Source organism: Bombina bombina, chromosome 7 (assembly GCF_027579735.1).
Source record: "Bombina bombina isolate aBomBom1 chromosome 7, aBomBom1.pri, whole genome shotgun sequence".
Classification (NCBI taxonomy): Eukaryota; Metazoa; Chordata; class Amphibia; order Anura; family Bombinatoridae; genus Bombina; species Bombina bombina.
Window position 1 is genome coordinate 231,506,961 of NC_069505.1, and position 24,621 is coordinate 231,531,581.

General features: G+C 38.0%; 1 protein-coding gene across 1 annotated transcript in view; it reads left to right on the plus strand.

The window, feature by feature from the left end:
• The window catches only part of OTOG (otogelin), a 576,525-nt gene that overhangs the window by 179,037 nt on the left and 372,867 nt on the right, over nt 1-24,621 (plus strand). The window contains 4 exon segments of the mRNA XM_053689346.1: nt 3,698-3,863; nt 9,219-9,293; nt 9,448-9,491; nt 11,455-11,608. Coding sequence (XP_053545321.1) covers nt 3,698-3,863; nt 9,219-9,293; nt 9,448-9,491; nt 11,455-11,608 — 439 coding nt within the window.

The following is a 24,621-nucleotide window of genomic DNA, read 5'->3' on the forward strand; positions in this document are numbered from 1 at the left end:
AAATACGTTCTCCAAAGTTACCAAAAAAGCTGTCAAAAAGCCACGCACCAAGTACGGGGCGATGAGCAGCGGACTGTTGTTAACTAACAGTCATCGATCTCGCTGCTCTTCGGCTTTTTTCCAGCTTTATTGGTACCCTGTCACTAAACACCCACACTATACTAAACTGTTTTACCCCTATCCCGCTGCTCACAGACTCTGCCGCACCTAAATAGTTATTAACCCCTAAACCGCCACTCCCGGAGACCACCGCCACCTACATTATACTTATTAACCCCTAATCTGCCGCCCCTACACCGCCGCCACCTACATTATGTTATTAACCCCTAATCTGCCGTCCCCCACACCGCCGCCACCTACATTATATTATTAACCCCTAATCTGCCATCCCCAACGTCACCGCCACTATATTAAATTTATTAACCCCTAAACCTAACCCTAACACCCCCTAACCTAAAATAAATATATATAAAATTACTATCATTAACTACATTATTCCTATTTAAAACTAAATACTTACCTGTAAAATAAGCCCTAAGATAGCTACAATATAACTAATAGTTACATTGTATCTAACTTAGGGTTTATTTTTATTTTACAGGCAAGTTTGTATTTATTTTAACTAGGTAGAATAGTTACTAAATAGTTATTAACTATTTAATAACTACCTAGCTAAAATAAATACAAAAGTACCTGTAAAATAAAACCTAACCTAAGTTACAATTACACCTAACACTACACTACAATTAAATACAATTAAATAAATTAAAAACAATTAACTAAATTATATACAATTATCTAAAGTACAAACCCCCCCCCCACTAAATTACAGAAAATAATAAACAAATTACAGAAATTTAAACTAATTACACCTAATCTAATAGCCCTATCAAAATAAAAAAGTCCCCCCAAAATAAAAAAACCCCTAGCCTAAACTACCAATAGGCCTTAAAAGGGCCTTTTGTGGGGCATTGCCCCAAAGTAATCAGCTCTTTTACCTTTAAAAAAAATACAAACAACCCCCCAACAGTAAAACCCACCACCAACACAACCAACCCCCCAAAAAAAATACTAACTAAAAAAACCTTAGCTCCCCATTGCCCTGAAAAAGGGCATTTGGATGGGCATTGCCCTTAAAAGGGCAGTTAGCTCTTTTGCAGGCCCAAAGCCCTAACCTAAAAATAAAACCCACCCAATACACCCTTAAAAAAACCTAACACTAACCCCATGAAGATTGACTTACCGAGAGACGTCTTCATCCAAGCCGGGCAGAAGTGGTCCTCCAGACGGGCAGAAGTCTTCATTCAAGCAGGGCAGAAGTGGTCCTCCAGATGACAGAAGTCTTCATCCAGACGTCATCTTCTATCTTCATCCATCCGGCGCGGAGCGGGTCCATCTTCAAGACATCCGACGCAGAGCATCCTCTTCGGTCGATGACTACCCGACGAATGAAGGTTCTTTTAAGTGATGTCATACAAGATGGCGTCCCTTAGATTCCGATTGGCTGATAGAATTCTATCAGCCAATCGGAATTAAAGTAGAAAAAATCTTATTGGCTGATTGGAACAGCCAATAGGATTGAAGTTCAATCCTATTGGCTGATTGCATCAGCCAATAGGATTTTTTCTACCTTAATTCCGATTGGCTGATAGAAGATGCCGTCTGGATGAAGACTTCTGCCGTCTGGAGGACCACTTCTGCCCGGCTTGGATGAAGACTTCTGCCCGTCTGGAGGACCACTTCTGCCCGGCTTGGATGAAGGCTTCTCCCGGTAAGTCGATCTTCAGGGGGTTAGTGTTAGGTTTTTTTAAGGGTGTACTGGGTGGGTTTTATTTTTAGGTTAGGGCTTTGGGCCTGCAAAAGAGCTAACTGCCTTCTTAAGGGCAATGTCCATCCAAATGCCCTTTTCAATTCAATGGGGAGCTAAGGTTTTTTAAGTTAGTATTTTTTTGGGGGGATTGGTTGTGTGGGTGGTGGGTTTTACTGTTGAGGGCGTTGTTTGCATTTTTTTTACAGGTAAAAGAGCTGATTACTTTGGGGTAATGCCCCGCAAAATGCCCTTTTAAGGGCTATTGGTAGTTTAGTTTAGGCTAGGGTTTTTTTTATTTTGGGGGGCTTTTATATTTTGAAAGGGCTATTAGATTAGGTGTAATTAGTGTAAATTTCTGTAATTTGTTTATTATTTTCTGTAATTTAGTGGGGGGTGTTTGTACTTTAGATAATTGTATATAATGCAGTTAATTTTTTTTACTTTATTTAATTGTATTTAATTATAGTGTATGGTGTTAGGTGTAATTGTAACTTAGGTTAGGTTTTATTTTACAGGTACTTTTGTATTTATTTTAGCTAGGTAGTTATTAAATAGTTAATAACTATTTAATAACTATTGTACCTAGTTAAAATAAATACAAACTTGCCTGTAAAATAAAAATAAACCCTAAGTTAGATACAATGTAACTATTAGATGTATCGAAGCTAGCTTAGGGTCTATTTCAGGTAAGTATTTAGTTTTAAATAGCAATAATTTAGATAATAATTGTAGGTTTTATTTAGATTTATTTAAATAATATTTAGGTTAGAGGGTGTTAGGGTTAGGGTTATACTTAGGTTTAGGGGTTAATACATTTAGAATAGTGGCGGCGACATTGGGGGCGGCAGATTAGGGGTTAATAAATGAAATGTAGGTGGCGGCAGATTAGTGGTTAATAACATAATGTAGGTGGCGGTGGGCTACGGGAGTGGCGGTTTAGGGGTTAATAAGTTTATTTCGTTGCGGCGGGGTCCGGGAGTGGTGGTTTAGGGGTTAATAAATATAAAGTAGTTGGCGACGGTGTATGGGGCGACAGATTAGGGGTGTTTAGACTCGGGGTACATGTTAGGGTGTTAGGTGTAAACATAACTTTATTCTCCCATAGGAATCAATGGGATATCAGGCAGCAGCGAACGTGAGCTTTCGCTGCTTTCAGACTCCCATTGATTCCTATGGATTGAAAACCAGGTCCGCTGGGCCGGAATAGTGGCGAGTGTACCTGGTGGATATTTGTTAACTTCCAAAAGTAGTCAGATAGTGCCAAATTTGCATTCGGAACATCTGTAATGACATAAACATCGATCTGTGTCGGACTGAGACCGGTGGATCGTATGTTACGTCACAAAATTCTACTTTTGGCGGTCTATAGGCTTTCATAAATATGGAGAATCAAGGTCTCCACAATTACGCTGCAGAATTCCAGCGTATTTGCGGTTGACGGCTTGATAAATAGACCCCTTTTCCTTTCCCAGTCTGTTCTCTCTTTTCACAAATCTTTCTCTTTTAATTTCCTCAGGGTTTATTTTACATTTACTTCATCTTATCATGCGTTGTTGTAATTTTTAGGCATCCAATGTAAGTTAAAATGTATTGGTTTGGGAAAAAATATCAGGTGGGAAAAATGTCAGCTAACATTACAGTGTTTAGAAGTAAGCTATGACGTTATGTTAATGTCAGATACAGCTTTACTGACTATGGCAAGTACAGATAATAACCTTTACCATGTTACATAGCTTATTATGTAGTTATTAAATGTTAATATGTTACACAAATAAATTCACATGAGATTAGACATGTTAGTAAATAAACAACATCGATTCAGACTATTGTTAGGTCAAACATTTGTAAATTGTGACTTCAATAACATTTTTCCATTGTCTTTACTAGAAATTCCATGTGAAGACACAATGCAATATGGCACTTGTGTGTCTACATGTGGTCAGACCTGCCAAGCACTTTCAGCACCAGAGATATGCAATGGAGATTGTGTTGAAGGTTGTGCCTGCCCACAAGGAATGTACCTAAACACTAAAGAGGAAAGATGTGTACAAAGGTAATTATAGAATAAGCTATGGTAAAACAGCCTTTATCTCATTTGGTATGAATACAGCTATAGTTGGTACCCTTTTTTTTCCAAAAACAAGAGATCTGCTTTAAAGGGCTTGATTTATCAAGCCCTTCACCTCCCTATGACTGCAGGCTCACACAAGAGAACCAGCAGTCAGTATTTATCAAGCCCTTCTCCTCCCTGTGACTGCAGGTGCTCACAAGAGAACCTACAGTCAGTATTTATCAAGCCCTTCGCCTCCCTATGACTGCAGGTGTGCACAAGAGAACCTACAGTCAGTATTTATCAAGCCCTTCACCTCCCTATGACTGCAGGTGTGTACAAGAGAACCTCAGTCAGTATTTATCAAGCCCTTCTCCTCCCTATGACTGCAGGTTTGCACAAGAGAACCTACAGTCAGTATTTATCAAGCCCTTCTCCTCCCTGTGACTGCAGGTGTGCACAAGGGAACCTACAGTCAGTATTTATCAAGCAACATTCATCAGACCATTGCTTCCTAACCTCTTCTCCACCTCTTAGGTGAAGAATTTCAATCTCCCCAGTCTCATCTGACCGGGGAGATTGACAGCTCCTGCCCGCGTGGGATTGGCTGTGTGTGGGCAGGGAGCAATGTTGCGCACAAGCGCAAAATAGCACTTGTGTGCAATGCCGAATTCCAGCCGCGGATTGCTGCCCACCACAGGTGAGCTGCGCCCTAGCTTGACAAATTGAGCCCAAAGAAGACTTTATACTACCACTAGCAACATGACTTCTGAAACATAATGGGGCCTATTTATCAAGCCGTCAACCGCAAATACGCTGGAATTCCGCAGCGTAATTGTGGAGAGCCAGATTCCCCTTATTTTGTGACGTAACATATGATCCGCCGGTCTCAGTCCGACACCGATCGATGCTTAAGTCATTACAGATGTTCCGAATGCAAATTCGGCACTATCTGACTACTTTTGCAAATGATAACATTTCTATCAGGTACGCTCTGCACTATTCCGGCCCAGCGTACCTGGTTTTCAATCCGCCGCCCTGGAGGCGGCGGATGCCATAGGAATCAATGGGAGTCTGAAAGCAGCGAAAGCTTATGTTCGCTGCAGCCCGATATCCCATTGATTCCTATGGGAGAATAAAAGTTACGTTTACACCTAACACCCTAACATGTACCCCGAGTCTAAACACCCCTAATCTGCCGCCCCCTACACCGTCGCTACCTACATTATACTTATTAAGCCCTAATCGGCCGCCCCTAACATCGCCGCCACCTACCTACATTTATTAACCCCTAATCTGTCGCCCCCAACGCAGCCGCCACTATATTAAAGTTATTAACCCCTAAACCTGTCTAACCCTAACCCTAACACCCCCTAACTTAAATATTATTTAAATAAATCTAAATAAACTATCATTAATTAAATTATTCCTATTTAAAACTAAATACTTACCTGTAAAATAAACCCTAAGCTAACTACAATATAACTAATAGTTACATTGTAGCTAGTTTAGGGTTTATTTTTATTTTACAGGCAAGTTTGTATTTATTTTAACTATGTAGACTAGTTATTAAATAGTTATTAACTATTTAATAACTACCTAGCTAAAATAAATACAAATTGACCTGTAAAATAAAACCTAACCTAAGTTACAATAACACCTAACCTAACCCTACAGTTAAATAAATTAACTAAATTAAAAACAATTAAATAAATTAAATTAAATTAGCTAAAGTATAAAAAAAACTTCCACTAAATTACAGAAAATAAAAAACAAATTACAGATATTTAAACTAATTACACCTAATCTAAGAGCCCTATTAAAATAAAAAAGCCCCCCAAAATAAAAAAAAACTAAACTACCAATAGCCCTTAAAAGGGCCTTTTGTGTGGCATTGCCCCAAAGTAATCAGCTCTTTTACCTGGAAAAAAAAATACAAACACCCCCAACAGTAAAACCCACCACCCACACAACCAACCCCCCAAATAAATTACTAACTAAAAAACCTAAGCTCCCCATTGCCCTGAAAAAAACATTTGGATGGGCATTGCCCTTAAAATGGCAGTTAGCTCTTTTGCGGCCCAAAGCCCTAATCTAAAAAATAAAACCCACCCAATATACCCTTAAAAAAATCCTTACACTAACCCCATGAAGATTCACTTACCGGGAGACGTCTTCATCCAAGCGGCAAGATGTCCTCAACGAATCCATCAGAAGTGGTCCTTCAGACGGGCAGAAGTCTTCATCCAGACGGTATCTTCTATCTTCATCCATCCGACGCGGAGCATCCTCTTCCAACGACGTCTTCTTACTGAATGAATATCACTTAAAGTGACCTCATCCAAGATGGCGTCCCTTTGATTCCGATTGGCTGATAGAATTCTATCAGCCAATCGGAATTAAGGTAGAAAAAATCCTATTGGCTGATGCAACAATCAGCCAATTGGATGAACAATCAGCCAATTGGATTGAACTTGCATTCTATTGGCTGATTGGAACAGAATGCCAGCTCAATCCTATTGGCTGATTGCATCAGCCAATAGGATTTTTTCTACCTTAATTCCGATTGGCTGATAGAATTCTATCAGCCAATCAGAATCGAAGGGACGCCATCTTAGATGACGTCACTTAAAGTGATATTCATTCAGCAAGAAGATGTTGTTGGAAGAGGATGCTCCACGCCGGATGTCTTGAAGATGGAGCCGCTCCACATTGGAAGGATGAAGATAGAAGATGCCGTCTGAATGAAGACTTCTGCCCATCTGGAGAACCACTTCTGCCAGCTTCGTTGAGGACATCTTGCCGCTTGGATGAAGACGTCAACCGGTAAGTGAATCTTCATGGGGTTAGTGTTAGGATTTTTTAAGGATGTATTGGGTGGGTTTATTTTTTAGGTTAGGGCTTTGGGCTTGCAAAAGATCTAACTGCCCTTTTAAGGGAAATGCACCTCCAAATGCCCTTTTCAGGGCAATGGGGAGCTTAGGTTTTTTAGTTAGTAATTTATTTGGGGGTTTGTTGTGTGGTTGGTGGGTTTTACCGTTCGGGGGGCTTTTTTATTTTGATAGGGCTATTAGATCAGGTGTAATTAGTTTAAATATATGTAATTTGTTTTTTGTTTTCTGTAATTTAGTGGGGTTTTTTTTGTACTTTAGCTAATTTAATTTAATTTAGGTAATTGTATTTAATTTAGTTAATTTATTTAATTGTAGTGTAGTGTTAGGCGTTAGTTTAACTTAGGTTAGGTTTTATTTTACAGGTAAATTTGTATTTATTTTAGCTAGGTAGTTAGTAAATAGTTAATAACTATTTAGTAACTATTCTACCTAGTTAAAATGAATACAAACTTGCCTATAAAATAAAAATAAATCCTAAAAAAGCTACAATGTAACTATTAGTTATATTGTAGCTAGCTTAGGGTTTATTTTATAGGAAAGTATTTAGTTTTAAATAGGAATAATTTAGTTAATAATATTAATTTTTATTTTAGTTATTTAGATTTATTTAGGTTAGGGGGTGTTAGGGTTCGGGTTAGACTTAGGTTTAGGGGTTAATACATTTAGAATAGTGGCGGCGACGTTGGCGGCGGCAGATTAGTGGTTAATAAATGTAATGTAGGTGGCAGCGGTATAGGGGGCGGCAGATTAGGGATTAATAACATAATGTAGGTGGCGGTGGGCTCCGGGAGTGGCGGTTTAGGGGTAAATAAGTTTATTTCATTACAGCTGGTTCTGGGAGCAGCGGTTTAGGGGTTAATAAGTTTATTCGAGTTGTGGTGGGCTCCGGGAGAGGCAGTTTAGGGGTAAAACAGTATAGTATAGTGGCGGTGTTTAGTGACAGTATACCAATAAAGCTGTGAAAAAGCCGAAGAGCAGCGAGATCGATGACTGTTAGTTAACAACAGTCCGCTGCTCATCGCCCCGTACTTGGTGCGCGGCTTTTTGATCAGGTCCGTCAGACTTTGATAAATATAGGCCATTGTTACAGACACATCTACTTACAGTAATAGGCTAAGTTCTCAATAAATTACATTTGTTAAAAGCCATTAGTATAGATTTTTTTATATTTATCATTTTCTTGAAAACCAATTGATTTTATTTATTATTTACTTTGCATTTTTGCTTTATTACTTCAAACACAAATGCGGGCACTTTAATTTTTTGGTCTTACTGTTGTAGACAAAAGTGATTTATTTTTTATTTATTTTCTTCTGTTTGATTTTCACATTTTTGCCCTTTATTCACCATCAGATTAATTGTAGCCCCAATGATCATATGCTTATCCAAGGCATGGTGGGTAGAAATGCACAGAAAAAAATATGAAAATTAGAGAATCAGGTGACATCTGCTAAATATAATATATTACTAATAATAACAACTGCTCATACTCATTGGGCAATATTTATCAGTCTGCGAGAGGACAGGATTCACATGTAGTGAACCTTTCCGCACTTGATCACAGATTGTGTGGCGCATTTGTTCCCCATATTTAATATAGCACGGCTAAGGCTTGTACAAGACCGCCCCCCTACCCTCACACAACCAATTGTGTGAGAGTACGGGTTGCCAATCACCCGGGCGAATTAATCCATGATGATTTTAATCTATCTATCTATCTATCATCTATCTATCTATCTATTGTATATGATCTATTTGTCTTTCTATCATAGATCTATCTATCTATCTATCTATCTATCTATCTATCATCTATCTATCTATCTATCTATCATCTATCTATCTATCTATCTATCTATCTATCCATCTATCATATATGATCTATTTGTCTTTCTATCTATCTATCTATCTATCTATCTATCTATCTATCTATCTATCTATCTATCTATCTATCTATCTATCTATCTATCTATCATATATGATCTATTTGTCTTTCTATCATATATCTATCTATCTATCATCTATCTATCTATCTATCTATCTATCATCTATCATCAGTTGTAGAAAACCTGGAAGTTTTCTGATACTATAATTTTTACAGATGTGCATTTGTTTTCATACTAATTCAAAAATGACATTTTTTTCTTTATTCATTGCATTTGAACAAAAATGAATAAACACATGCATGAATTTAAAGAATGATGAACGTATGTATTAACAAAACCCATGAATACATTTGTTAATTTATAATTTTGAGTGAATCCCCCAGCGATTAACCCCCACAGCACCAAACTCTCTAAGTGCGACCTACCCACTGCACTTAACACTAACTGCAGGACCCCCACCCCATCTAATCTAGTTGCATTGAAGGAGGTTTAGTTGTTTAGGGGTAATTGAATTTGACATTTAAATTTGAGATTGCAGATGGACACCTGGGACATGTAATGAAATGTTTTTATTTTCGTAGGAGTGAATGCCCCTGCTATTTCCAAGGAATAGATTATCATCCAGGAGAAAATATAATCACATCCCTCGGTGTATGGTAACTACTAATTGCTAATGCAGTGAATAGGACTTTTTTAATATTATATTTTTGATATTATAAAATTTAAAATGCATTTCAAAGGCAAATGCAATATTTGATTTTTTTTTATTATTAGATTTATTTATCTTACACTTTCTTCTTATAATTCCAGCCAATGCAAGGATGGTATCATGAAGTGTGAGAGTAATGATATCGGTAAGCAAAAGTCATTGCATTAACCTATTTCAGAACATTATTTTTATACTAGCAGGTTTGGTAATATCTTTATGTCATAAGGTAGATTTAAAAGACCAGTAAATACAGTACATTTGCAATAGCACTTAGGGGTAGATTTACCAAGCAGCGGATGCTGCAATCTAGCCCCAAAGTTTCCGGGTCAAAGGAAACCTAAGTTAAGAAGCAGCGGTCATAAGGGGGTGTCATAATCGGGATGATTGACACCCCTTGCTAGCGGCCAATTGGCCGTGAATGTGCAGGGGTCGGCATTTCACAAGAATATCACAAAAAAACTTGTGCAATTTTAACAGCCGACAGCGTATGCTTGGCGGCATTTAGCGATTTGGCATTTGTTAAATCTACTCCTTAGTCTGAACTTCAAATGAGTAGTAGATTTTTTTTTTTGACAGATTTCAAAGTTATATCTATTTCCACTCCCCCTGTACCATGTGACAGCCATCAGCCAATCACAAACGCATATACGTATTTTCTTTGAATTCTTGCACATGCTCAGTAGGAGTTAGTGACTACAAAAGTGTAAATATAAAAATGATGTGTACATTTTGTTAATGGAAGTAAAGTGGAAAAATGTTTAAAATGGTTGCTCTGTCTGAATCATGAAAGTTTAATTTTGGCTTGAGTGTCCCTTTAAATTCCAAACTGCCAGTATATTTTAATGCACCTTTAAGCTTTTACATGCTTTTATCATGGTGCACTAGATTCCTTAAAAGGACAGTAAAATCAAAATTACATTTTCATTATTCGGATATATACTGCAAATTTAAATAATGTTCCAATTTGCGTCTATTGTCTAATAGGCTTTGTTCTCTTGATATTCTTTGTTGAAGAGCTAACTTGCGTGGGTTTAAATGTCTTCAGGAAAATGACTCTGATAGAAATGATAACATTTTAATACTATTAAATGACCATCCATAACAAATCTAGAGGATTGAAAAAGGATTGAAAAAGAGGAAGAACATATTTTGCTTCATTTAATATTTGTTATATTAATATTATGTTACATTGAAGCCTGGGTTTTAGTCTCACCAGATTTCATAATCAGCGTTTGGTGGTTTTTTTGCTTAAAGGGATATTAAATAGTATGAGATTGTAATATAAAATGTTTAATTATGTGCAGTTTAAAACCTTTGTAATATACTTTCATTATTTATTTTGAGATGAAAATTAGATCATAGAAGTCAATTGGAAAGTTGTTTAAAGGCTTTTTACGGTTTAGCACGAGTGATAACATTTTACTTTCAACTTGTAATATGAGAGCAACCCGACGCACAAAAGGTTTATTTCTAGAGCAGTTAACGTGCAAGTGAAATCGCTAAATCTGGCCCTAGATATATATATATATATATATATATATATATATATATATATATATATATATATATTGTTACAGAAGCATTAGTTATTTTGTTGTGAAGAGCTTATTTCCCAGCAGCATCCCAGTCCTGAGTTCTTGGTTGACCCTCAATCGCAGCGTTGACTCGTTTTTGTGGGCAGAAGGGTATCCTAGATGTACTACAGCTAAGGGGGATTATTCTACATTTGCGAGACTCATATAGAATACTATGGAAAGCTGCTTCTCCCCTCTTCAGCAATAGGGATCCAGGCTACTAAGCGGTCCATCTCTCAGCGAGACTAAGGGTAACCGTAACATATATATATATATATATATATATATATATATATATATATATATACACACATATACACAAACATTATATACATACAAATATCTACACAAACATTATATATATGTGTGTGTGTGAGAAAAGGATAGTTTAGGAAAATTTTCTTTTTTGCATAGGATTATTCATTATGAAGCATTTGAAACATTACTTGTAACAGATTGTAAAATTATTAAATTTTTTGGATATTGTAAAATCATTGTAAATGAGTTACTTAAAGTTCTGTGTTTTTCCTTTAGTATATGACTGTCCTGCTGGTCAGATTTATTATAACTGTAGCAATCCAGACGCAGATGTGGAACTGAGCAGAGAAAGAACTTGTGAAAATCAGCTGCTTAATCTTACAGCTTTGGCGCATCAACCTTGCATATCAGGCTGTGTCTGTCCGAAGGGGTAAGTACCTTTGTATTTTACTTACCTGATTTGATAATGTGTTGGTCTTTGTGTACAATAAATCTGCTCATTCAGATTCATGCCCCCCACAGCATGCCAAAACTGTTAGTCCGAGTAACAATTCTAGAAATTCTAGTAGAAAAATTATTCGTGCCATGAGCACAAATGCTTGCAGCTTAGGAAATAAATTACCTAAACTCATTTCAATAATGACTAGGGACAATTTGGATTTAGTAGCTATAACAGAAACATGGTACAATGATTTGCATGACTGGGACATAGTCATACCTGGATACGGGTTATTTAAAAAGAACAGAGTAGGAAAGAAAGGCGGAGGAGTTGCTCTGTATGTAAATGAAAATATAAAGGTTACTGAAATTGTAGGAACAAATGATGAGGTGGAAAGTATTTGGGTGACTTTGGAAATTGGAGATAAAAATGTGTTTAGAATAGGGGTTGTATATAGGCCTCCATTGCAGGATGAAAAACTGGAAAATATGTTATTAGAAGAAATAACCAAAATGACTATGAAGGGTAATGTTATAGTACTGGGGGGTTTTAATTTGCCAGATATAGACTAGAATATTCCTTCTGCTAGATCAGCTAGAAGCAGGTATATTCTTGAATCTCTGCTAGGGGAATCACTTGAGCAATTAGTCAAGGAACCAACTCGTAAGGAAGCTATATTAGATCTAATACTTACAAACAGTGATACAGTTTCAGATGTGTCTGTAGGTGAGAACTTAGGATCCAGTAATCATCAATCTGTTTGGTTTAGTATTCATGTGCATGAACTGTCCAACCAGACTAAAACAAAAGTTTTAGACATTAGGAAGGCAGATTTTTCATTAAAAGGACAGTCAACCATAGAATTGTTATTGTTTTAAAAGATAGAGAATCCCTTTATTACTCATTCCCCAGTTTTGCATAACCAACACAGTTATATTAATGTACTTTTTACCTCTGTGATAACCTTGTATCTAGGAACCTTCTTCCAGCCCCCTGATCATATGACTGTGACTGTTTATTATCTATTGTCTTAAATTTAGCATTGTATTGTGCTAGATCTTAAATAACTTTCTGTGCCTGAACACAGTGTTATCTATATAGCCCACGTGTACTTTCTGTCTCTTTGTGTTGAAAAGAGATTTAAAAAGCATGTGATAAGAGGCAGCCCTCAAAGGCTTAGAAATTAGCATATGAGCCTACCTATGTTTAGTTTAAACTAAGAATATCAAGAGAAAAAAGCAAATTTGATGATAAAAGTAAATTGGAAAGTCAATTAAAATTAAAAGTCCTATCTGAATAATGAAAGTTTAATTTATACTTGACTGTCCCTTTAATGGGAGAATACCTAAAAAACTATTTAAAAGGGAAAACTCTTATTACAGGGTTTCAACGAACAGTGGGAATTTGTGAAAGGTGCCATTTTAGATGCAACCGCACACTGTATTAGACATGTCTGTAAAAGTAAAAGAAAGCGGAAACCAATTTGGTTTTCTAAAGAAGTAGCACATGCTGTAAAGACAAAAAAGATAGCTTATAAAAATTACAGACACACACAAGCAGATGATGATATGAAAATATCGAGACTCCAACAAAAAAAGACTAAGCAGTTAATTAGGAAGGTTAAAGCTCATGCAGAAGAGAAGATAGCACAGTCAGAAAACATGGGGACAAAACATTCTTTAGTTATATCAGTGAAAGAAGAAAAAATAAGGTAAGGATAGTAAAATTAAAGGGACATTAAACACTAAATACATGCTAGATAGAATGATGCATTAAAAGAAAATATTAGTCCATGACTAACATGTAGATGTATTTTTTAAAGTTTCATTAGTTGTTTAAAAAGTGACAAAATAAGTGTAAAGTTTTAGTGTCTATAAAACACTGGGAGTTGCCATGTTGTAACTTGTGTTACCTTCTCTGCTGTGGCCAATTAGGGTCAGTTATAAATAGGTCACTAGAGTGTGCAGCCAATGGTTGTGCTGGATTTAACAGTGTTCTGCACTTCCATTTCTAACAGGAACTGAAAAGCTGACAATTTCAGAATGGAATTAGTTGATGGTAGAATAATAGAAGGAGATAAGCAGATTGCAGACTGTCTCAATGATTAATTCTGTTCTGTTTTCACAAAAAGATTGTGAAGATAGAATGTATGCATTAAGGGATGCTACGAAAAATAGAAACAAGCTTAACAGTAATCTTTATACAGAGGATGAGGTTTTGTTATCATTATCAAAAATAAATGTTAAAAAGGCAGTGGGTCCTAATAATATTCATCCAAGGGTTTTAAAAGAACTTCAATCAGTGCTAACTGTCCCATTAACTGATCTGTTTAATCAGTCACTATTAACAGAAGCTGTCCCAGATTGGAGAATAACAAATGTAATACCTCTTCATAAAAAGGGCAGTAGAGAAGAATCTGGCAACTACAGGCCAGTTAGTTTAACTTCAGTAGTAGGGAAATTAATAAAAGAAAGAATTATGACTTGCATAAAGACAAACAATTTAGAGGACCAAAATCAGCATGGTTTTACTTCAGGGAGATCATGTCAGACTAATCTAACTGACTTTTTTGATTATGTAACAAAAGTATTAGACAAGGGTGGAGCAGATGATGTAGCATATCTGGATTTCAGCAAAGCATTTGACACCGTCCCACACAATAAACTAATTCACAAACTGTATCTCCTTGGTCTAGATTAAAAAATTGTGAACTGGGTGGAATGCTGGCTTAAGGACAGAAAACAAAGTGTCTTAGTAAATGGAGTTCATTTAGAAGAGGGGCTTTTACTAGTGGTGTTCCTCAGGGGTCAGTTCTGGGGCCTGTTTTGTTTAACATATTTATCTGCGAGATCAGCAAAGGGCTACAGGGGAAAGTATGTCTGTTTGCAGATGATACAAAAATTTGTAACAGAGTGGATGTTCCAGGTGGCGTAGACAAAATGAGAAGTGATACAACAATTGGAGGATTGGACAAACGACTGGGATATAAAGTTTAACACAGTAAAGTGTAAAATAATGCATTTAGGGAAGAAAAATCCAAATGTTAATTACAGACTCAATGACACTTTACTGACTGTTACAGATGAGGAACAGGACTTGGGAATTATTATTTCAGATGATTTAAAACTTAGTAAACAATGTAGTAATGCAGTGAGTAAGGCTAGCAGAATGTTTGGATGTATTGGTAGGGGTATTTGCAGCAGAAATAGTAAGGTTCTTATGCCACTTTATAGATCATTAGTTAGGCCTCATCTTGAGTATTGTGTTCAGTTCTGGAGGCCATATCTTCAGAAGGATATTAACAAACGTGAATCTGTGCAAAGGAAGGCAAGCAAAAAGGTACATGGTCTAAAAAATAAAACTTACCAGGATAGGCTCAATGACCTAAATATGTATAGCTTAGAGGAGAGAAGGGAAAGAGGTGATATGATTGCAACTTTCAAGTACATTAAAGGGCTTAGTAAAACTGAGGCTGTGGGTATTTTACATAAAATGGAAAATTCAAGAACAAGGGGTCATGAGCTCAAGCTAAAGGGTAGTAGATTCAGGAGTAATTTGAGGAAGCTTCTTTTCAGAAAGAGTGATTGATTTATGGAATAAACTTCCTCAAGAGGTAGTAGCGACAAACACTGTGGGGGGCTTTAAAAATGCATAGGACAAGCATAATGCTATCCTACAAACTAGATAAGTTTATACTGTTAGGTAATATCGGGCAGACTTGCTGGGCCTATGGGGCCTAGTTATCAAGCCGTCAACCTCAAATACGCTGGAATTCCGCAGCGTATTTGTGGCGAGGCTGATTCGCCTTAGTTATCAAAGGCTCGAGACCGGAAAAAGTAGAATTTTGTGACGTAAACTTCGATCCGCCGGACTCAGTCCGACACAGATCGATTCTTACATCACTCCAGATGTTCCGCACACAAGTGCGGCACAATCTCACTACTTTTGCTAGTTATCAAATGACTAGCAGGTACGCTCGGCACTTTTACGGCCCAGCGTACCTGGTTTTCAAACCGCCACCCCTGGAGGCGGCGAATCCCATAGGAATCAATGGGAGTCTGACCATAGCGAAAGTACAAGTTCGCTGCTGACAGACATCCCATTGATTTCTATGGGAGCTGTCTGCACCTAACACCCTAACATGTACCCCGAGTCTAAACACCACTAATCTGTCCCCCCTACACCGCCGCAACTAAATAAAGTTATTACCCCCTAAACCGCCGCTCCCGGAGCCCACCGCAAGCTACGCTATACATATTAACCCCTAAACCGCCGCTCCGGGAGCCCACCGCAACTATAATAAATGTATTAACCCCTAAACCGCCGCTCCCTGAACCCGCCGCAACCTATATTAAACGTATTAACCCCTAATCTGCCCCCCCTACACCGTTGCCACCTATAATAAATTTATTAACCCCTATCCTGCCCCCCACTACGCCGCCGCCACTGTAATAAAATTATTAACCCCTAAACCTAAGTCTAACACTAACCCTAACGCCCCCCTAACTTAAATATTAATTAAATAAATCTAAATAATATTTCTATTATTAACTAAATTAATCCTATTTAAAACTAAATACTTACCTGTAAAATAAACCCTAATATAGCTACAATATAAATAATAGTTATATTGTAGCTATCTTAGGATTTATTTTTATTTTACAGGCAACTTTCAATTTATTTTAACTAGGTACAATAGCTATTAAATAGTTATTAACTATTTAATAGCTTACCTAGCTAAAATAAACTGAAATTTACCTGTAAAATAAATCCTAACCTAAGTTACAATTACACCTAACACTACACTATACTTTAATAAATTATTCCTATTTAAAACTAAATACTTACCTGTAAAATAAACCCTAAGATAGCTACAATATAAATAATAATTATATTTTCTTTCATGTAATTAGCAAGAGTCCATGAGCTAGTGACGTATGGTATATACATTCCTACCAGGAGGGGCAAAGTTTCCCAAACCTCAAAATGCCTATAAATACACCCCTCACCACACCCACAAATCAGTTTTACAAACTTTGCCTCCTATGGAGGTGGTGAAGTAAGTTTGTGCTACAGTGGCGTCACTAGGGGGGTGCGGGGGGGGCGGGCCGCACCCGGGTGACACCCTCCAGGGGGTGACACCAAAAAAAATATTTTATTAGAGGCTGGCATTTGTGAACATTAGTGGGACTGGGGAAGTTGTAGACACACAATTTTTACCCCTTGAGCCAGTGCTGCAATTTCAACAAATAGTTTTCCCGGCTGCTTTTGCTTGTTTGTACTTTGCTCCTCCCCTGACCAATTTCACTATGAATGTTGTGCGTGTGCCGTGGGGCTTGCAAAGTTGCGCTGCTAGCCTAAACCTGCCTGCCTATCTGTGCTCACTGCTCAGTGACATGCGGCCCAGGGCTGTGCACTGACAGACTTGGAACAGGGTCAGAGAGCAGAATTTTCATAGTTTGCGCGCCTAAACCTTTTCTTCAGTGATTTATTTTAGAGTGCTCTGTTTATCTTTCATTTGATGTTCTGCTGAGCCAGGGAGCAGCTCTAGGCATGAGCTTCCTAATTAATGCAGTGCAGTTTACATATTTTGTATGTGTGTGTCTGAGTTTTTGTGTGTCTCAGTGTTTTTGTGTGTGTGTGTTTTTGTGTGTGTGTCTGAGTGTGTTTCCGAGTGTTTGTGTGTGCATCTGAGTATGTTTTTAAGTGTTTCTGAGTGTTTGTATGTGTGTTTGCCTGTGTTTTTGTGTGTGTCTACTTTCTGGGGGGGGGGTGACACCATGACTTACCGCACCGGGTGACACCAACCCTAGTGACGCCACTGTTGTGCTAGATTCTACGTTGATATGCGCTCCCTAGCAGGTTGGAGCCCGGTTTTCCTCTCAGCGTGCAGTGAATGTCAGAGGGATGTGAGGAGAGTATTGCCTGTTTGAATGCAATGATCTCCTTCTACGGGGTCTATTTCATAGGTTCTCTGTTATCGGTCGTAGAGATTCATCTCTTACCTCCCTTTTCAGATCGACGATATACTCTTATATATATACCATTACCTCTGCTGATTTTCGTTTCAGTACTGGTTTGGCTTTCTACAACATGTAGATGAGTGTCCTGGGGTAAGTAAGTCTTATTTTCTGTGACACTCTAAGCTATGGTTGGGCACTTTTTTAATAAGTTCTAAATATATGTATTCAAACATTTATTTGCCTTGACTCAGGATGTTCAACATTCCTTATTTTCAGACAGTCAGTTTCATATTTGGGATAATGCATTTGAATCAATAATTTTTTCTTACATCAATCATCAAGGCATTTAATTCAGGGGGCTTCTTTTGTTCTTCCGACCTGGACTGTAATTTCAACAGATGCAAGTCTTACAGGTTGGGGAGCTGTGTGGGGGTCTCTGACGGCACAAGGGGTTTGGGAATCTCAGGAGGTGAGATTACCGATCAATATTTTGGAACTCCGTGCAATTTTCAGAGCTCTTCAGTCTTGGCCTCTTCTGAAGAGAGAATCGTTCATTTGTTTTCAGACAGACAATGTCACAACTGTAGCATACATCAATCATCAAGGAGGGACTCACAGTCCTCTAGCTATGAAAGAAGTATCTCGAATTCTGGTTTGAGCGGAATCCAGCTCCTGTCTAGTTTCTGCGGTTCATATCCCAGGTATAGACAATTGGGAAGCGGATTATCTCAGTCGCCAAACGTTGCATCCGGGCGAATGGTCTCTTCACCCAGAGGTATTTCTTCAGATTGTTCAAATGTGGGGGCTTCCAGAAATAGATCTGATGGCCTCTCATCTAAACAAGAAACTTCCCAGGTATCTGTCCAGATCCAGGGATCCTCAAGCGGAAGCAGTGGATGCATTGTCACTTCCTTGGAAGTATCATCCTGCCTATATCTTTCCGCCTCTAGTTCTTCTTCCAAGAGTGATCTCCAAAATTCTGAAGGAATGCTCGTTTGTTCTGCTGGTAGCTCCAGCATGGCCTCACAGGTTTTGGTATGTGGATCTTGTCCGGATGGCTTCTTGCCAAACGTAGACTCTTCCGTTAAGGCCAGACCTTCTGTCTCAAGGCCCTTTTTTCCATCAGGATCTCAAATCCTTAAATTTAAAGGTATGGAGATTGAACGCTTGATTCTTAGTCAAAGAGGTTTCTCTGACTCTGTGATTAATACTATGTTACAGGCTCTTAAATCTGTATCTAGGAAGATATATTATAGAGTCTGGAAGACTTATATTTCTTGGTGTCTTTTTCATCATTTTTCCTGGCATTCTTTTAAAATTCCAAGAATTTTACAGTTTCTTCAGGATGGTTTGGATAAAGGTTTGTCTGCAAGTTCCTTGAAAGGACAAATCTCTGCTCTTTCTGTTCTTTTTCACAGAAAGATTGCTAATCTTCCTGATTTTCATTGTTTTGTACAAGCTTTGGTGCGTATAAAACCTGTTATTAAGTCAATTTCTCCTCCTTGGAGTCTGAATTTGGTTCTGGGGGCTCTTCAAGCTCCTCCGTTTGAACCTATGCATTTATTGGACATTAAATTACTTTCTTGGAAAGTTTTGTTCCTTTTGGCCATCTCTTCTGCCAGAAGAGTTTCTGAATTATCTGCTCTTTCTTGTGAGTCTCCTTTTTTGATTTTTCATCAGGATAAGGCGGTGTTGCGAACTTCTTTTGAATTTTTACCTAAGGTTGTGAATTCCAACAACATTAGTAGAGAGATTGTGGTTCCTTCATTATGTCCTAATCCTAAGAATTCTAAGGAGAAATCATTGCATTCTTTGGATGTGGTTAGAGATTTGAAATATTATATTGAAGCTACTAAGACTTTCCGAAAGACTTCTAGTCTATTTGTTATCTTTTCCGGTTCTAGGAAAGGTCAGAAGGCCTCTGCCATTTCTTTGGCATCCTGGTTGAAATCTTTAATTCATCATGCTTATGTCGAGTCGGGTAAAACTCTGCCTCAAAGGATTACAGCTCATTCTACTAGGTCAGTTTCTACTTCCTGGGCATTTAGGAATGAAGCTTCGGTTGATCAGATTTGCAAAGCAGCAACTTGGTCCTCTTTGCATACTTTTACTAAATTCTACCATTTTGATGTGTTTTCTTCTTCTGAAGCAGTTTTTGGTAGAAAAGTACTTCAGGCAGCTATTTCAGTTTGAATCTTCTGCTTATGTTTTTATTTAAACTTTTTTTTGGGTGTGGATTATTTTCAGCAGGAATTGGCTGTCTTTATTTTATCCCTCCCTCTCTAGTGACTCTTGCGTGGAAAGATCCACATCTTGGGTAGTCATTATCCCATATGTCACTAGCTCATGGACTCTTGCTAATTACATGAAAGAAAACATAATTTATGTAAGAACTTACCTGATAAATTCATTTCTTTCATATTAGCAAGAGTCCATGAGGCCCACCCTTTTGTGGTGGTTATGATTTTTTTGTATAAAGCACAATTATTCCAATTCCTTATTTTTTATGCTTTCGCACTTTTTCTTATCACCCCACTTCTTGGCTATTCGTTAAACTGATTTGTGGGTGTGGTGAGGGGTGTATTTATAGGCATTTTGAGGTTTGGGAAACTTTGCCCCTCCTGGTAGGAATGTATATCCCATACGTCACTAGCTCATGGACTCTTGCTAATATGAAAGAAATGAATTTATCAGGTAAGTTCTTACATAAATTATGTTGTAGCTATCTTAGGATTTATATTTATTTTACAGGTAACTTTGTATTTATTTTAGCTATTTAGAATAGTTATTAACTAGTTATTAACTATTTAATAACTACCTAGCTAAAAGAAATACAAAATTACCTGTAAAATAAATCCTAACCTAAGTTACAATTAAACCTAATACTACACTATCATTAAATTAATTAAATAAACTACCTACAAATAACTACAATTAAATACAATTACATAAACTTGTAAAGTGGCATAAGAACCTTACTATTTCTGCTGCACATACCTCTACCAATACATCCAAGCATTCTGCTAGCCTTACTCACTGCATTACTACATGATCGGAACAGCCAATAGAATGCAAGCTCAATCTGATTGGCTGATTGGATCAGCCAATCGGATTGAACTTGAATCTGATTGGCTGATTCCATCAGCCAATCAGATTTTTCCTACCTTAATTCCGATTGGCTGACAGAATCCTATCAGCCAATCGGAATTGAGGGGACGCCATCTCATCTTGGATGATGTCCCTTAAAGGAGCCTTCATTCGTCGTAGTCCGTCGGTGAAGAAGGATGTTCCGCGTCGGCGGGAGGAAGATTCAAGACCCGGCTTGGAAGATGACATCGCCCGGATAGAAGACCTCTTCAGCGCCTCTTGAAAGATGACATCGCCCGGATCGAAGACTTCTTCAGCACCGCCTGGATGATGACTTCATCGGATGGAAGATTTCTTCAGCGCCGCTTGGCGCCGCTTCTTCCGCTCCGAATGTCCACTTTGGTTCCATCGCTGCTCGGCTGAGTGAAGACGACTCAAGGTAGGATGATCTTCAGGGGATTAGTGTTAGGTTTTTGTAAGGGGGGGTTTGGGTTAGATTAGGGGTATGTGGGTGGTGGGTTTTAATGTTGGGGGGGGTCGTATTTTTCTTTTACAGGCAAAAGAGCTGAACTTTTTGGGGCATGCCCCCACAAATGGCCCTTTTAAGGGCTGGTAAAGTAAAAGAGCTTTGAACTTTATTTAATTTAGAATAGGGTAGGGCATTTTCTTTATTTTGGGGGGGTTTGTTATTTTATTAGGGGGCTTAGATTAGGTGTAAGTAGCTTAAAATTGTTGTAATATTTGTAAAATGTTTGTAATTTATTTTTTTTATTTTTTGTAACTTAGCTTTTTTTATTTTTTGTACTTTAGTTAGTTTATGTAATTGTATTTAATTGTAGTTATTTGTAGGTAGTTTATTTAATTAATTTAATGATACTACACTATTAGGTTTAATTGTAACTTAGGTTAGGATTTATTTTACAGGTAATTTTGTATTTCTTTTAGCTAGGTAGTTATTAAATAGTTAATAACTAGTTAATAACTATTCTAACTAGCAAAAATAAATACAAAGTTACCTGTAAAATAAATATAAATCCTAAGATAGCTACAATGTAATTATTATTTATATTGTAGCTATATTAGGGTTTATTTTACAGGTAAGTATTTAGTTTTAAATAGGAATAATTTATTAAAGTATAGTGTAGTGTTAGGTGTAATTGTAACTTAGGTTAGGATTTATTTTACAGGTACATTTCTCTTTATTTTAGCTAGGTAAGCTATTAAATAGTTAATAACTATTTAATAGCTATTGTACCTAGTTAAAATAAATTGAAAGTTGCCTGTAAAATAAAAATAAATCCTAAGATAGCTAGAATATAATTATTATTTATATTGTAGCTATATTAGGGTTTATTTTAAAGGTAAGTATTTAGTTTTAAATAGGATTAATTTAGTTAATAATAGAAATATTATTTAGATTTATTTAATTAATATTTAAGTTAGGGGGGCGTTAGGGTTAGACTTAGGTTTGGGGGTTAATAATTTTATTACAGTGGCGGCGGTGTAGTGGGGGGCAGGATAGGGGTTAATAAATGTATTATAGGTGACGACGGTGTAGGGGGGGCAGGATAGGGGTTAATAATTTTATTATAGAGGGCGACGGTATAGGGGGGGCAGGATAGGGGTTACTAGGTATACTGTAGGTGGCAGCAGTGGCCGGGAGCGGCGGTTTAGGGGTTAATACATCTATAAGAGTTGCGGCAGGGTCTAGGAGCGGCGGTTTAGGGGTTAGTAACTTTATTGAGTTGCGGGAGGCTCCGGGGGCGCCGGTATAGGGATAGAACAGTGTAGTTTAGTGTGGGTGCTTAGTGACAGGCTAGCAATAAAGCTGGGAAAAAGCCGAAGAGCAGCGAGATCGGATGAGTGATAACTCTCACAGCCCCGCGGCTTTTTGACAGCTTTATTTGACAACTTAGGCGAGCGTATTCAAGGTCCGCGGCGGCGAAGGTAGGCGAGCTTAGGCGGGCGTATTGGGCTGGCGAAGCCAGAAAAGTAGACGGCTTGATAACTACCCCCCTATGGCTCTTATCTGCCGTCAATATCTATGTTTCTATACAAATGTAAAAACACAACAAATTTTACATATTCGCTGCATTTATCCGGGAGTGATAAACAAACAGTCCTTATAAAATAATGAAGGAATGCACACAAAAAAAATCAATAAAGTTTAGTTGAATCATTCATGTAGTTAAAACTGTTAGTTTAAATGTGGGAAAGGGCAGCATATTTACAGTTTTACATTTTATTTTTTGGTTGGTTGGTGCTACTGGCTGTTAGTATTAGCTAATAATTTAACTTTATTATATTTTAAGATGCTGTCCAGTTGCTAATCTGTTGCCCTGATGATGCTTTCATAGGAAATATAGAACTAGTGGATTATTATTAATAAATCATTTACAAATGACCTATAAATATTGGATGAAACAAAATTTTTTTTTTGGTTAATGAACATGGGGCATATTTATCAAGCTCACCAGAAACAGAAGTTATAAAGCAGCGGTCTAAAGACCGCTGCTGCATAACCTGTCCACCTGCTCTGAGGCGGCGGACAGACATCGCCGGAAATCAACCTGATCCAATACAATTGGGTTGATTGACACCCCCTGCTAGGTATTCACAAGAACTGCCGGTGCAATGATAAATGTTGAGATCGTATGCTGTCGGCATTTATCGATGTGCAGCGGACATGATTTGCAATATCGGATCCTGTCCACTCGCACCTACTTAAATAGGCCCCTTTGTCCGCATTTGAATATTTCTAGTCTAGTATATAATAATGAAGTGAGATAGTAGCGTTTGCCTATTGTATTGTGTTATCTAAGCATTTGTACAGTTATATTTATTAAAAACAGGTGTGTGCCTTTGTGTTTTATTAACTGATGCTTGTTAACAGCTTGAGAAAAACAGTAAAGGACCACTCAATGCAGTAGAATTGCATAATTAACAAGTGCATAATAAAAAGAAAATGATTTAACATCTTGGCCCATAGTTATCAAGGTCTGTCGGACCTGATCCGACACTGCGGATCAGGTCCGCCAGACCTCGCTGAATACGGCGAGCAATACGCTCTCCGTATTCATCATTGCACCAGCAGCTCACAAGAGCTGCTGGTGCAACGCCGCCCCCTGCAGACTCGCGGCCAATAGGCTGCCAGCAGGGGGTGTCAATCAACCCGATCGTACTCGATCTGGTTGATTTCCGGCGATGTCTGTCTTTGTGACCGCTGCTTCATAACTGCTGTTTCTGGCAAGTCTGAAGACTCGCCAGAAACAGGGGCCATCAAGCTCCTTACGGAGCTTGATAACTAGAAGCCCTTGGGGCATATTTATCAAAGTGTGAGCGGACATGATATGATGTAGCATATCATGTCCGCTGCACATCAATAAATGCCGACAGCGGGTTTATCAGAACTGCTTGTGCAATACCGCCCCCTGAAGATTTGCGGCCAATCGGCCGCTAGCAGGGGATATCAATCAACCCGATTGTATTCGATCAGATTGATTTCTGTCCGCCGCCTCAGAAATCAAGTTATGGAGCAGCGGGCAAGTTATGGAGCAGCGGACAAGTTATGGAGCAGCGGACAAGTTATGGAGCAGCGGACAAGTTATGGAGCAGCGGGCAAGTTATGGAGCAGCGGGCAAGTTATGGAGCAGCGGGCAAGTTATGGAGCAGCGGGCAAGTTATGGAGCAGCGGACAAGTTATGGAGCAGAAGTCTTCTGAAGGCTCACTGGAAACAAAGGGCATCAAGCTCCATTCGGAGCTTGATAATTCGGCCCCCTTGTCCGAATTTCAAATAAGCAGTAGATTTTTTTCTGACAAATGTATTTTCTCTCTCATTTTCCTGCCCTTTATCATGTAACAGACATCAGCCAATCACAGACTAGTATACGTATACCCTGTGAGCTTGTGCACATGCTCAGTAAGATTTTGTTCCCCAGAAAGTGTCCATACTA